The sequence below is a fragment of the Manacus vitellinus genome, unplaced genomic scaffold (assembly GCF_001715985.3).
Source record: "Manacus vitellinus isolate BGI_N305 unplaced genomic scaffold, ASM171598v3 scaffold_15_pilon, whole genome shotgun sequence".
Classification (NCBI taxonomy): Eukaryota; Metazoa; Chordata; class Aves; order Passeriformes; family Pipridae; genus Manacus; species Manacus vitellinus.
In genome coordinates, this window is record NW_021939122.1 from 6,343,889 (window position 1) to 6,360,563 (window position 16,675).

General features: G+C 36.8%; 1 protein-coding gene across 1 annotated transcript in view; it reads right to left on the reverse strand.

Annotated features, from left to right (window-relative positions):
* FRMPD2 (FERM and PDZ domain containing 2) overlaps nucleotides 1-16,334 on the reverse strand; it is a 53,972-nt gene extending 37,638 nt beyond the window's left edge. Inside the window, exons 1-2 of the mRNA XM_029958551.1 lie at nucleotides 16,311-16,334; nucleotides 1,082-1,238 (exon numbers count right to left, since the gene is read on the reverse strand). Coding sequence (XP_029814411.1) covers nucleotides 1,082-1,238; nucleotides 16,311-16,334 — 181 coding nt within the window. The remainder of the gene's footprint in view (nucleotides 1-1,081; nucleotides 1,239-16,310) is intronic.
* Nucleotides 16,335-16,675: the final 341 nt, after the last annotated feature.

Below are 16,675 nucleotides of genomic sequence, written 5' to 3' on the forward strand. Positions count from 1 at the left end.
AACTGTATATAAAAAAAGGTCTACTTAGTTCTTATGCATGGTGACCTTAACAACAGGAAAATGGATAGTAAAGATAGGTAAAATGTTAAGCTGGGAATTCATACACACCTAGAAGATTTGTATAGCCAGAGGACCCAAAGATTCAAGACTTAGGGACAGACCACTGGTATTTGCAACAATTGAGGCATTTATTTCTTTAGAAAATTAAAAGTCTTAAAATCATCAGCTAGCCTTCTCTTTTGCTCCTTCCTCATTTTCTGTAGTTAAAGTAAACAAGTACAAGTAGCACATGCTAGGAAGCTTGTCTGTTTTAGAAATAGGCAGTCAGCTTATACTTCAGCCTCCATGAAGAACACCTGGCCTTCTGTCGTGTTGGCCAGCCAATGTCTGAGCATTCCTGCCTAACCCATCGGTGCCCAAGCACACTGGAAATATTGCTATTAGCAAGTGGTGTTTACCATCACAAGGTCTAGCAGGATTTATTACATCAAGCACAGTGAAGCAAACGTGGCAGTACTAGCCCTGAGAAGAATCTGATTCCAAAAGCAATATAATTGTAATTAAGTGATGTGGAGCCACAGATATGCCTTAGTCAGCTGGGATGATGCTATGCAGAGGCAGGTGACCTCCCCTGCTCTGCAAGAAACTGGAGGACTGGGCATTCAGCTTCAAAATGTCTCCAGCTTGGCATCACTTCTGGACTTCAGCTCTCTAAAAACAGCAGCACTAAAAGACTCAGTTTCTGGGGAGGTGTGCTGGGAGGCAGATCTGTGGAGGATCTGGGGGTGGATACTTCTTGGATCAGACCATAACCTGTGGAACCCCTAGACACAGGTGCATGCCTTTGTACTCCTTGCACCAGAAGGTCTTCATTAAAGACCTGCTCTGTATCTTACCTATACTAAATTTGCCTGGTGAGTTTTTTTTCTCCCTGATCTTTAGGCAACATTATTAGCAGCATGCTGTCATTGCCGTTAGTGCTTTTTGTCTTAAAAACAAACAGACAAATGCAACAGAAGTAAAATAACTCAATAATTAATTTCCAATGGTAAGAACTATGAAAAGATACTTTTCACCTCACCTTTGTGAAGATCCTCCAGAAGCTGTATTGTGGACAGGTACAGAAGTGCCCATATTTCTTCTTCCTCCAAAGGGCTTCCTTTTGCCCACAGGACCTCGGCCAATGTTACACAGGAACTGCTCATGCCTGCTGCAGTAAATACCAGATTTTGGACACACTAAAAAAGACTGAATTGCTCAAGACAAGCCATACTGATTATAACTGTACCCTTCTCTCACAGGAAGAAATACATTGTAAAACATCCTGCTTTTTTGTTCAGAAAAGGTAGATATTGCTGATCCCTGTCTTAATCTGAGTAAGAGTAAATAAAAGAGACTGGACTAAGTGATTTCATGTAATCTTTTTGAGCCCTTTTATTCATCATTTGAAACCAAACACAAGATTCTGTGGAGCAAATAGCTTTTACTCAAGAGATCCTTCATGAATATGTGCTGTTCAGACTTTGTGAGTAGTTATTTGAATGGCAGGGGATTGATTTTGCTGCTTAATTGGATGCTCTTTTCTGTAAAAATGTGACAGAGTTAATCTAGGAAAAAAAGAATGGCAAAGCAAAAGATGCACTGTAACATAAAAGATTTATAAACAGTCCAACAGAACAACTGAGTTTCATTCATTGCTCAGCAGATTGATCAGTAAGAGCTTCAGCTCTTACTGAATTCACTGATGATAGATTTTCTTGTTCAGATATCTGAGACTCAATACTTGCAGTTCATCCATTCCAATATACATATAAACTTGCTTTATTTCACTAAACCAAATTAAAAGATGGTTCTCCCTTTGGGCTGCCAAATAGCATTTTAGTGGCTCCCAGCACACTGTCCTGTCTGATGGGTACATAAGACCTGGTGTATTGAAAAAGAATGTGGGTCCACACAGTCTCCCTATTTTGTCTTAGTTGCAACACAGCATCAGATCATTTAGACAAAGGGATTCTGTAGTGAATCATAATTTCATGTGTTACCTACTGGAAAAGTATTTTCCTAATCCCAGCCAACTACAAACTGACTTGTGACTTGAAGTATCAAGGCTGCTTTTCCTTCAAATGTTTTTTCATGCTAAATATTGTCAAAGAAGGTTTTGTTCTTCATCAACGGGTCTGATCTTTCCATTTAACCAGTTTTACATTTTTATAAATTACTAATTTAGGCAGAACTGTTCTAGGTCTGTACAAGCTTAAAATTTCAAAAAAATTTTTAACAGCTTTTGCTGTTACTCTCCTGTAACAGAGAGCTCCACAGGTTCCTTTTAGGCTGTGTTAATAGGGGCATAATGAGAAAAGTTAGAAGTGATCCACTTATTTGAGGTTTTGACAATGTCTGTAGACCAGCAAGTGAGGACACTATAGCCTGGGATGCTATTGTCTCATACAAGACTATAAACACCACTGTAAATTGAGTTCACTTACAGCCTGAAAACTCATCTTCCCTCCTAACAATTTCTTCACTCTCTGTACACAGTCCACTTACTGCTACTGTTTGCTCTCTGCCTGCAATGGAATTCACTGTGTCTTACAGCTGATTGCTTTGCCAGCTTCCCATTCGTTATGGAGTCTTCAAGGGGTCACTGCAAGAGCATTACAGTGTTCTGCAGGACCAACTTGTTGCTGATTAACAGACTACTCAGACTTTGCTTCATGGGGTCTTGTCCTGGCTCACTAGCTTCCAAACAAGGAATCACAACATAGGAAGAATGATCCCTTGTTGCAATCACTACAGGATTATAAACCAACCTAGTGACATTTTAAACACAACCAGAGTCCTAATTTTAGTCTCTGCATCTTCAAAGGGCAGTAAATCTTCTTACAAACCTAACCTTAATTAGAAGAGACAGACAAATCTTCTTAGTCTAAGCCATCACCATTTCTCTTAATAATAAATTACTGTGATAGCATTTCACTTAACCCTATGGTACTGGGACTAAGCAATCAATTCACCTTCCCAGAGCTAAAATCTTTGTGGGTTCTCCATATAGGTAATCCACCAGATTGTACTTAGTGCAGTTTTATTTGAGACTGTGATGGGGGAAGGAGCACTACATCCCCCATTTTAGATAGAAAGTGCTTTAACCAGTTTTATTTCAGTGCTGATATTTCTAACTAGCTTAAGTTAGTCAATAAGCAACTAAAGTGCAGGTGTTACAACTCCATAGAACCGAAGTGAAATCAGCAGTCCCATCAGAGATGCTTAACTTTTGTAGTGAATCCTTTTTTCTAAGAGTAAAAGTAATGTCTCAGATCAATACTAAATTTGAATTAAATGAATTCTGCTATCAATGATGTGCAAACTTCTTGCAAAAAGTGTTAGACTGTATGGCCATGGAAATCATAATCTCTTTAAAGTGTAATAAATTATTGCTTTAAAGTAATGTATAATTAAGCAATGTGCTATTTTACAAGCAAATTGCTAATTGGTTTTTAAACACACTCAGAATGTCCTGTAGTTTTAGGCTGTATTTTTAACTTCTGATTTTGAAGACCAACATGATGTGATATTTGACAAAAATGTAACTGTGTGAATGCTTGGGGAAAAAAATACATCTCATTTCCTTTTATAGCCAGGCTATGCTATGTAAATTATACAACACTAAAAGTGATGGAAGGACATTGTTATCATTATAGCACTGCCCATATTCATGGTCCCTCAATTTAATAAAAGCTGTGATCCAGAACCAAACAATTCTGACCTTTAAACAAGATACAAGTGATAAGACAAAGCAGACAAATTAGGAGGCAAGAAGGAAAAAGTTAACAGCAACCTTGCAAAAACGGACTTCTTTTGCAGTAACACTGCATATCAGGAAATGATGCTGGATCTGGTTGAGCCTGCATGGAAAAATTAGAGCAGCAGAATGTAATCACCCACTTTGGAGTTTACCTAGAATATAGAGGTTAATGTTTTTGTGACTGGAAAAAGTAGCGAAGGGCTTCTAGTGCCAATTTGTGCTTTGAGATCAAAGGTGAATTCTGCTGATTTCTATGGAAGAAGGTAGTGCCATCCAAATGAGCCTAAAATGTCCTCTCCATTCTAATCTTTGTAACACAGTTTTTTATTATATGGACTCTCTCAAATCAAAAGATTTTCCCCTACTCTTCTTGCATAGATATGAAAGGTACATTGAGGTGAGGATAACCCTCCATTTTCCCACCAACATCCACCTATTTATCACATTTCTTTCTAAATTATATTATTCAATTTTGGTACGTTTCATTTTATCATTTGTGCAAACTTTTATCTATTGAAAGCTAGAATCAATGAAGGAAATTTAATTTATCATAAAAGTTAATGAACTACAGCTTTGCATCTGAACTTGACACTTAATAATAATTGTGCATTAGTAATTTCATATGCCAGGGTCACTTCATGTGCAATTTGGCTTCATTAGATTTGGCAGGCATATTTAGCAAAAAGTAAAAGAGCAACTTGACTTTTGTCAATCTTCATCTTTACTTTTGCTATTTTGTTTACTGTATAAAGACAACAAAAGAGCTAAAAACTATTACTTTTGTAGGAAAACTGACCTTCCCTTATCAAACACAGTCATGTGCATTAAATATCCTAAAGAGGAATGGATCATCTGGATTCCTAACTAAACTTTTCATGCACGCTTCTCAGAGGGAATTTACTGCAGAGTCGGTTCAGCTGTAGAATCAGTTTCATGGCATGAAAGTCTTAATCCACTATCTGGATGATGGTGAAAAACTCAGATAAAGGAGATCATAGGACACATCAGGGAACAAGATGATGAGGAAGGAGAAATCACACTTAGGTTTTGAAAATATGGAGTCAAGTTTGTTTCTGGTCTACTTTTAAAGACATGAAACGAGAACAGATTTGCCCCATTTGGGCACCCTGAAGAACAACTGGAAATTAAGACTTTGGCAAAAAAGTTTCTGTATGAACACAACAACAACAATAACAACAAAGGATTAACCTTGGTAGGAACCAAGCATTCTGTGAGCTGGAAAGGCTTCTGTCTAATTAGAAATGCCTTTCAATTTTTACTGCCTGGAAGGTGTTCTTGCAGAAGTCTTGTCTTTCATCTGACTGAACTTTCAGTTCTGCTTCATTACTCCATCTGTATATTGCAAAATACCTAGCTGGAAGTGTAACCAACTTTTAATTTGCTGGATGGTGTAAACAAATGTAGATTTTTTAAAAAGTTCTGTCTGGGAAGGGTGTATTGCCTATTTATGGTTTGGACATAAATGCCCATCACAGCCCCTCTACTAGAGGTGAATAATTGATTTTGACATGAGCGAGTCAGAGAGAGGCCACTCAAGTAGGTCCTCTCACAGATCTGAGAGGTTGCTAACATCGTCCACTAACCTCACTAAAAGAGTTGGAGTGCAGGCTTGTATTGACAGGAAAGTGAGAAGGGGCTTGGAGTGTAATTTCTTCCATTTGCACCACTGTATCCAGAAAAAGTTCTATACTCATAACATTCCATGGAAACTGGTGTAAACCCACTGCACTTGAAAATGCATGAAATTGGCTAATACTGATTTTGATTAATTTAACTGCAATGACTGAATATTCATCTGTCACTTTCAAGGACAACTTTAGAGACAAGGATTTGTTTCTTCTAGTGTGGCGTTGAAGGACACACTGATAAAACTACACACAAGTCTATAAAAAGATGGTCTTTAGCCAGCTTTCTCTAGATACAGTATTTTTCTTAGCCTCCTATCCCTTTCAGCTGTTGTACTCCGATTTCTTAGCTATATTAGTGGTCCCTTTTGGGATTCAGGGCTATCTGATAGTCAAAAAGCACCTTCTGTAAATAAATGACCAAACCCAAGGGGACCCAATCCTCCTTCAGTATAGCCAAAGGAAAAACTTCTTGTATCCGTGGCAGCAAGATGCAATGGAGGGAAAAAACTTCCTGGAAGAAGGGAATTAGCCAGAGGACCTCAGGCACTCTTCTGCAAGATGTCAAGCAATCTGCTTTCAAGATTTCTGATCAAACTCCAGGAAATATGGGAACCTGAAGTGATATTTTTCTAGAGTATTGGAGGGCTAATAGACTGATTTTAAGGGCTGAAAAGGGGTCCAGAAAGACAGATTAGCAAAACAGATTTGCTAATTCTGAAATATCTTTTAGAGAGAAAAGTAACTAGGAAAATGCATTTTTAGTCATCATTCTTTTACTTGACCTGAGGTGCTGGACAATGGGTTAATTAACATATCAATAATGCAATTTCTGATCGTACCCAGGTGAAGACTTTGACTGAGATAAAATCAGTCTGGATATCCTATCTCTTGGTTTTCCTCTGTGGTTCCACCCCTCAAAGATTAATAACTTACAGTAACACATTGCTTTGAAGTGCCTTATGTTTGACAGTAGCCCAGTGATGAATGTGTATCTTTACATCTTTATGACACAAAAGTTCAGAAACTTCATCAAAAGGGACTGAAAATTCATGGATAACTAGAAGTAAATTAAAACACAAATATTCTCTCACTAAAGGCAACACAAATTCTTTTTTAATACCAAGTATTCCAAATACCCTAAGAGAAGTTCTTGCAGTGCATCTCAGGACTGGCTGCATAATAAATCAAATTTGGAATACAAAATTAGCAGGATTAAAAACAGGACCAGCATTAACATTTAGATTGAGCTATAGTTTCAAAATCATCAGTGATAATTCTGAAGTAAATTTACAAAATTTATCAACAGTCTGTCCTGAGCCTAGCAGTACATTGATGTGACACAACAAAGGAAGAACCATTTCTGTAGTCACAAAGGGAGAAGGAATGATGCACCGAGCATCAATCTTACTGCCTTTGACATCTCTGAGTCGTGGTGGCAGGAACAGCATTTGGCATGAACCTGAACCAGGGCCAGAATCATCTTTCTGCATTCAGTAGGAGGTATTTCCAGAAAGATATTTAACAGATTTGCTTATACTCTTAAAAATTATATAGTTATAAAAATGAATGTAGAGACAGTTTTGAAATTTAAAATTATCCTAGTGTGCATAAAGATTAAATATTTGATGTACATAATAATTTCTCAATTGAAATGGGAAAATATGGCTTGCTTTTTATAGAGGCACAAGATTCTTCCATATTACTTGTGTATTAATCTGATTTTAGGTCTCTACAGACAGTTTGGGATCAGTGAAACAATTTGCCCCACTCCTGAGTGTCTACACTAAAATACTCTTAAATGAACAATTTTCACATGAGAATCACAATCTTCTGTTGCTCAAGGTTGAATTTTTTGCTTCTTAAAAACAAATAAACAAACAAAAACAATAAACAAACCCTGTAAATTAGAATACTGCATAGCGATTATTCAAGATGTTGGTCTCCAAAATATCTATGACTAGGTATCTAGGAGATACTGAAGAATCAGTGAAAGTTGTGGCCAAACTGTCAGTGACAACCCTAAATTTCTTTTGGTTTGCATCTGATTCATAACAAGGTTCAAAACTGTAATGTGCAAGTGGCTACAGAGGAAAGAAGATGATCACATCAGTCTGTAACTGTGAGCTTTGAATAGGGTCTGACTGTATATATTGTGTTGATGATTGTTCTATTTAAGATTTCAAGTTGTGTTCTGTTTCTGAAGAACAGTACTCTTCCATAAGAAAAATTAAGGTTATAAAAAGTACAGTGTAGAAAGTATTTACTAAGAAATGACAACTAAATATATTTGGGTTATAGGCACTATTCATCTATAGCATTTAAAATTGAAAACCCCAGTAAATTCTCAAAATATATTAAAATGTTCAAATTGAATTGAGTGAATATTGTTGCTATCACCAAACTAATGACTGTTACTGATAATCTATGGGAAAATAGAGAAAAAAACTGTATTGAAAATAAATGTAATATAGTATCTTAATCATAAATGTATGCCTATGTTAGAGAAATGTAAAGGGAAAGAATTTAGGGAGAGTAGGTGCCCTCACCATGTACTTTAGACTTTCTTAAATGTTACATCAAACTCCGAGCTTCTTCTGTATATAATGAATGTTGGGCCCAATACAGTAACCTTTGATATATTTAAATGGTTCTTAATACATGCTATCATTCATGATAACATGGTTTTTATCTGGATACATAAGCGTAGTAACTGGATAAAAAGCTGGATATGTTACTTTGCTTAAGTACAAACTACTGTATTCCAGTGCTGCTTGCCCATAAAATACCAATAAATTTTAGCTATATGGAAAGTTGCAAGAGACTGAAGAGAGCACATTTTTTAAAAGTTCAGGTTTAAAATTAATTTAAGTCATAATGTGATTTATTCATATATATTCCATATACAAATTTTATACTCCAATTTACTGTACATTTGTTATAATTGTGGAGAGAATATACCTTATTCCTCATACCAGAGAGATGAATCGCATTAAGTATGAAATTTACCTCTCTGAAATATGGGTTTATAATTGGAATAAACTCTTAAAATGCTGTTAAAAACTTCTGTTTGAGTAAAGTAGACAGGCGGAACCAAATATGTAAACACTGACGAGTCAATAAGGGAGTTGCCTTGTTGCTAAAGAATGACTTTCCTTAGAAAGATTACATCCCAGAAATCATAGCTGGAATGATACGGCCTTCACTACACAGTATTTTTTCACTCTCTAATGTAAATTTCTTTATTTTATTTTCTTCCTAAGAACATATACTTTAATCAATAGGAGACTTAATCAGACTATTGTAAAATATTCAGCACTCAAGGGGGATAAAATTTCATTGCTGCAGAGAGACACATTTCTTTGCTACGAAATCATAAACTTAACATGGGTTGGGCCAGTCTCTAAAAAAAGTCTAATCTTTGAAAGAGAGAGTTGAAATCTGGTTCCTGAATAGTGTGGTTATGTGCCTCTCTGTAGTGACTTTCATGAGCTGAGTGCTAAAAGATGTGACTTCATTACAAGATCTTCATCACAAGATATTGTTCCTCAAAGACACAAAACATTATTGATTCCAAAAGAAAACGTAGAAAACCCTGGCACCCTACAGAATCAGACTTACAGGGCCAAATTCTTATTTCCTCTCTACCTCAAAGGGAACCCACCTGTGAATTTCAGAGGAGAATATTCCACTGTCTGCAGCCAGTTTGCAAATAGATATTCTTTCAGTAGAAATGCATAAAAACATGACACAGGATAACTGCAATCGAAAGTGGTGCTCTGCTTGTTCTTGCTAACTTTATATGCCCTTTCTCCTCTGCCCTTTGGCTGATGCCAAATACCAAGGACCTCCTAGAGTATCTCTCTATGACAGAGAGCCACAGCCATTCTTCCTTTTTTTTCTTTTTTTCATGCACCTTTCATAAAAGCTCATTCTACATGACAGTAGACCAGACTGGTGACCTAGAACTGAATCTAACACATCTAATACATAATCCACATACTAGCACTTCAAAGATTGAAGCTTCAAAGCCATGCTGTCTGCTGCTGCCATGCCAGAAATAATAGAACCCAAGCACCACAGTAGTATTTCTCTTTTATGTTTATTGATTTATGTCCTTTTTAAGGCATTATGTAATTCTCTGCAATGAGGCAGCCTCCTTCCAGACAGAGGAACAGGGAATGAAGGGCCAAATGATATGCTGATGCTGAGGTTAACAGGCAGCACCACAACACAGGTAAAAGAACCTGAACAGACTTTTACACTTTCTTCTTCATGTACCAAAGAAAAAGGAAGTCCTAAATGAAAGATGAAGAGCTAAGATTTTAGCTTATACTGTCCACTCCTCTCAAAGTCTGTCCATAGCTCCTCAAGCAGCTAATCTTATTGTAGTCAATGTTGCTGTGGTTTGCTTATTGCTAATAAGTTAAAGCTTATTAGCTTTATTATCTTGAATTCTAAAAGTGCCACAGTTATACCTTTGCTTGCAGAAGAGAGATATTCAAAGCTTCTGATCCTGATTTTGATGCTGACTGGTTCTATTGGCTGACAAAGACTCAGGGTCTTCTTTCACCACATCATTGAGGATGATGTGGTTTCCAATCATTAGCGATACACAATAGATGTAAATAGTAAATTATCATTATTTGTACTCTTCTGGAATCTCAATCTAAAAATCTCTAAATCAGTAATGTTTATGAAGCATATGCCAAAACTTCCATAAAATCAGGCTGCTTTTATTTTAGAAACTGCAAACTGTAATGTAGGGACTTGCCTAAAAACACATTAGAGAGCTGTAGAGAAGAAATTAGGAAACCAGTTTCTTAACTGAGAGTCTTTAGTCACAGGTTATAATCACTGGTAATCTTTCTGCTGTTTGGAGTTCAGTGCTGTTTCCTAAGTAATAGTACTTAGTACAAATCCATGAATAAATAATATACTTAAATGTGTTTTCCAGAACCATGTGAACTGTGCTATGCAAATGAAGATTTATCCCTGCTGTAAGAGCAGTAGCAATTTAGCACCTTCTATTCCTTTGCCTTCAAGAGAAAATAAAAATATGCTGAGGTACTCTGATTTTTAGTCAGTGCAATTCTGTCATATGAAATGAGATTTAATGTAACCCCCCCCCCCAGGGTAATTATTAGATACTGCTGTGCAAAGCCAGGAAGATGAGTGATTTAATACTTATTTAATTGATAATGAGATTAAGAGAAATACGTAAGAACCTACCTGTACCAGTTGGACAGATGCCGCATCCAGAATAGTCTGAAATCTTCTATATTTTTGCCCAATAATGATTGTTTAGACCATAATAGTTGTAAATATAACATTAAACATATTCAGGACCTGATTGGACTTTTTTTCTTGGGTTTTTTTTTCTCTCTTTCTCTTTCTTTCCTTCCGTCTTCTCTCTTTTTTTCCCTTTTTCTTCCTTTCTCTCTTTCTACTGCTTTGTTTGTATCTCGTAACCAAGCACTGTGTGGTCCGGCAAGTGGTTAAGCAAGTAAACAGTGAGGTTCCTTTTCTTGCTTGCAAGCCAAGCCTAGCAGCTCCTGGTTTGAAGCTGAGGGCAACGTCATGTCTACTAAGGCTGTTTACACTCCTTCCTTTTTTTTTTCCTTTCCTTTTTTTTTTTTTTCCCCCCCTCTGGCAGTTCACCCGCCAGGTAATGAGAGTCAGCTTTTAGGAAGTGGCTCAGTATAAATCTCTGGGTCCGTCGACTTACAAGAACTCAATTGGATTACCTGACGCACACGGGAGCATTAGATCTAAAACCCCACAGACTGATGTCCCTTTCAGCCCCTGCCAATCCAGGGAGCAACTGTACAGCACAGCAGAGACTGATGGTCTAAGGGTGTGAGTGTGTCTTTTATGAGCAGCAAAATCCTTCAGATTCAATCAACAATGCAGATAAGATTTTGATGGGTCTATCTGGCATGAAAAAAAACAACCTGAAAGAAGGGAATTTGGTGTTTTCTTATTATAGCCTAGTCTGAAAAGTTTTAGTTAGTTATGGCAGGGTGCAGCTGTGCTCAGATCAAGGCAAAGGGATGCTGCAGGGCAACTGTGAGCTGAGCATAAGAAAGTGAAGGTAAAAAAAGCTTAGCAAAACAGAAGAAAGTTCTATTGGAATTATTCAATAAGCTCTTCACATTAATTGTTCCTCCATTTTTCCAGCTCTGTTTCTCTTGTATTCTATTTTTGTATTATTTTTATAAGAAGTCCACAAAACTGCATTTATTTACTCTTTCTCTATATATTTTGTTCCTGAGCAATGACATTTGCAAATGCATTTTCAGCTACAGTCTTTATGGCAATACCTCACAGACATCTCTAGTGTATATTTCTCTCTTCATGTCAAAATGAAAACCTTGGATTGTCTCTCATTGCCTAACTTCATGCAATAGGTGAACAGTTCATTTAAGTTCAATGTGGCCACAGAAAAATAAAAAAACCAAAAGTCCCCTATTTCCATATTTTTCACTCCTTTTTCCTTTCTTAGTCGCTGTGAATGCTGCCACTGTTATCCCCAGCCCACGTCCTGAGTTTCACATTCAGTTTGTTCAACCCTTCCACTGTATCTGGATCTTGACATGTACTTTTAAAGAAAATATACAAGCTATGGTCTTCTTTATTAATCTTTAAAGAAAATGTATTCAGGCTTTCATCATCTCAAGTGCTGTAAATCACTCTCTTTTGACACTGAGAAATTCAATATTGCCTTATCCAAAATGTTACATAAAATATCCATTTTGCTGAATCCTCACACTGGGCACATCACCCATCCTTTGGTATCCCCTCTCCGATCCCTTTACTTTATAGCACAAAAATAAAAGTATTTCTTTTCTAAATATGCTCTTGCTCCACAAGTCATAAATCTGATCTGATGGGCAGTCTGACAGAACTGCAGGCAGGATTAAAACTAGATAGAAAAGTCTCACATCTATGATGTCCCAGACAGAACATTTTGGAATTGGCAAACCAACATCTACTGATAAACCTTACCAACTGTGCAATAAAAATTATTTGTTGACCCTTTTCCTGTGACCACTGGGACTGACAATGCTCTTCAATTTTTGAATTCATGGATCCAAATACGAACAGATCAGCAAAAAGGCTGTTAATGATAAGAAGAAACTGAGCACTGATGCACCTCAGGAAGTATTCTGCCTGATGGTCTGATACAGTCATACTAGCAGGAGAAAAGCAACACAGAAGTTTGTAGCTGCTCCTTCCCCAGGTAATGAGTGGGGAGGAGATAGGAAGTTATTTATAGTGGTGCATTTGTAGCTACCAGATTAGATTTAAGTAGATGTGTGTATAATGCTGTTTGTGGGGTTAACAGGGGTGTGTTGAATCATTTTGCTAGGAATAATATGTTGTGTGAACATGCTCCTGTTAAATAAGGTAGAAATGTTGTTCTGATTAACTAATCAGAGCTCCTACATAATTTATGCTTTATTGCTTTAAGAAAAGACTTGATCATTCTTCTCATGAAAACATGCAAATGCAAACCTGTGGTAGTTGTTTTGGTGTCAGCAACAGTTCCAGATTTATGAGATCAAATTCTCGTTCATGGTTCCTTCTTTATTCTAAATAATCATTGAAAACAGACATTTTAGAAAATTATTCACGACCTATGGGCTTAAACCAGTAGTATTTCAGACTCCTAAACTCAAAGTAGACAGTATGAGAGCTTCAGATGAATTAATTCTGTTCACCTATTGAATCCATAGGGTGTACAGATTACATGTATGGAATTGCAGCAGTTTATGTAACTAGATCACTATGAAAGAAGGTTAACAAGATGAAAGACTATTTATCCCAGTGAGGGAACTGCTGGATGGAGGCTTAGGATCCCCCTTATGTTCCTTCCAGCCTTGTGAGAACTGGCAATGGTTAGAATCCAATTATTCTCTGACATTAATGCCTTTTTATCCCACAGAAGCTGAAGTGTGGGAAGCTCTTAAAGTTTACATAAAGGTGAAGATTGCTATTTACTTCTCAGCTGATGGTGGTACAAGCAAGCTGTCAAAACTACAACCACAGCTCAGGCCTGGGGTTTTTGTTAAATGGAGATCTATAGTGCTTCTGTTAAGGTTTAACTGGTTTTAGTTCAGAGTCCCATGTGGTGGATCATAAACTTCTTGAGCTGTCAGAGCTAAATAGAGATCACTTAAGCCTTCAGAAAAATTGGGGAATCTCCCTTTTTGTTTTAAATCTACTCAAGACATATAATAGGACTTAACCACTTTTTCTGATAGTGAACTTCCACACATCATCCTTATGCCCAGTAGATATACAAATTAAAGTTTTATTTCCATCATGGTTTCTAAGCAGATTGGAATTTGTCCACTATATTTAGCTTAGCAAAGTAACATAGGGATGTGAGTCTATGCTCTTGTTCTGGTCTTTGCTTCCAAGGGTGTTTCACAGCAGTATCTTCATGGGAATTAAAAAAAAAAGAAGAAGAGGCCAGTATCTGAATAGCCTGTTTCCCTTTAGAAATAATCCATAAGATAATTAAAAACACCTCTAAACTGAGAGTGGAGGTATTTTGGGGTTTGTTTCTAAGTTTGTGTTTGAAGAAGGCAGGAAGGCAGCACAACATTTATTGTCACTCGTGACAGTATCCGCTTTTCCTTAAGAACAACAGCTGGCAAAATCTGGCTGAAAGTTCCTATATCTTTAGCAAGTTCTATGAATGGATGAGACCAAATTAAAATACTACTTTCAATACAATCTCTTTTATTTGCTTTTGCTTCTTACACCGCTTTTGAAATGTGATGTAAGGCAAAAAGCATTACTGGACAAGCAGCTCATGTTTGTGATACCTGATTTACAGCTCTGCTGATCCCAGAAGTAATTCAATGAGAAGCCAGTATTCCTATGAAACATACTCTAATGCATTTATCTAGGATACAAGAAGAGAGGGTGTGAAATGATTACTATTTAATGCCAAATGTTCTCAGATTGTAATGCAGCCACTCTCAAAATAAGAACAGTAAGTTCAGGCCATTAATCTGAGGAAAGAAAGATTAAAACTTCTTTAAAGGTTTCTGGAATATCGTGATGGAATTCCGTGTATACACTCAATGTATAGTTTCATGACCAGCAGTTACATGGATGCTGATTATAAGGGAAAAAAAAAAATCATCTCCTTTCTCTCTTGGAATAGAAATTTTATATTTGTTATGCTCTTTGTCAAAACAACGAAACCTGTGTACATTCATGTATACTTGTGTATATTAAATTAACATTTTCTTACAGAGTGAAAATAATTTTTTCTACAGTAGATGAAGTGATCAAAATATATCTTTATTTCAAAATCCTAGAATGAGTGTACATAAGTGGTTACAGGGTACTATTCCATAAGGCAGAGATGTTTGCAGGCACCAAACTAGCACAAAGAAGTACAGTTTCACCCAAGGGGAATCATTTGCTGTTGAAGGTATCCTCCTTATTCTGCCTGGTTCACTGAATGCTAAGTACTGTATTGCACAGTGTGGACATAAAACACACTATTAATTATCTTCAAAATGCTTTGGTAAAATCATGAACCGGTAAGATGAACCAAGGCAAAAGAGATAAAACTAAGTTATCTGTATTCCTCTACCTGCCATTTAGCTCACTGTCCCCACATTTGGTTGTTTTTCAAAACTACTTTCAGAAGTCAGCAGGTTTTGTATTGGAATCATTATATGGAATTCTAGATTGAACTAGCATTTAGACAGGATGTAAGATAATTGGTGTTGGCCAATTTAATTTTCTAGCTCTTTTCAGAGATACTGTATGACACATTATTTGCTATAGGAGAGGTGTTTGCAGTTGAAACTAAAAAACTGTGAGAAGAATTGGTACGTTCCTGGGAAGTAATTTTTTTAACCAGAAGGACAAGTTTGGGAATGAAGAACACAGAATGCTGGTTGGAGAGATTGTGACTGAAAGTTAGCCTTCAGTATCCCCCAAGTTCAGTGCCAGAGTCATCAGTAGTGTTGTTCTTTATAAGGTCACTAAGTTTTTGTTAACTTTGGATGGTCTCATGTAGCAGAAGCTATGAACAGAGGATGGTACAGGAGCTTTCCCAACTATAATCACCTTCTAATGACAAGGGAGAAGAAGATGATGTAAAAGTCCTTTATGGCCTTGTTCTGAATCCTGGAAATGCCTTTTGCACTGGAATTATTCTTAGAAAGGCAAAAACTAAGTCTTCATTGATAAGGGTGCAGGAAGGAATATCAGTATGTAATTTAGAAAGACAGGCATGGGGTACAGATATAAATTATGTTTGGCAGATTCCTGAACTAAAACCCACAGCTGGAAAGCTGCACACAATTACAGTCAGTCTTTGCCCACTAAAGAAACCACAACAACTTCTTTGTGACTGAAGTAGAACATATTGTCACAATCCAACCCAGTGAACCCTCTGTCTAATGTTATCCTCAGTCAATGCTAAACCCCAAGAACTTTTCTTGAATTTACCTGTGAAAAGTTTCCACTGAATAATAGAATAAATAAACACCCTATGATGTGCTAATATCACTGTATAGAAATATGAGGTATGTGATACCATAAACACTGTTTTGTAAATAGTTAAACTACACTTCCCTCCACAAACCATTTCCAGCTGGCTGAGTATGTCTAATGATTGTAGACTTGGCTGCCTAGTTAATCAGCGTACCAATTAATATAAATTGGCTGCACATCGAATTATGGCAGCTCAGAAAGAACTTGCCAGGGACAGCAAAGAAGAGGTTAATAGTATTAATGATATTTGAGAGAACACAGTTTCTTGACTAGATATTCAGCCATGTCTGAGCTTCAGTATCCCTTAGCCAGGAACACGGCCCCACTCTCACCTTCACATCTATAACCTGTCGCATGGTGCCCCACGGTGGCTGCTTGCCTTCTGTAACATGTGCTCAAGCCAGGACGTGCTCCATTCATTTTGGTTACTGCTAAAAAAAAAAATAAATTTATCCCAGTTCATCATTATTTGCTAATAGTCAGAATTCAAGTGTGTAACAACATTTTGCAACTACTGACTGTTTCTAGTTCCATTCAAAGAGGGAATACAGGTCCCTCTAGCTGGTTACTTGGAGTTGATTTCATGCTGTTTTTCAAGATATAATTAAATAAAAAAATATAATTGTTACAATGTTTCTTTTATTAGATTATTTTTAATTTTTTCATTATTAAAATGAAACATTTTTACATCAGCTGT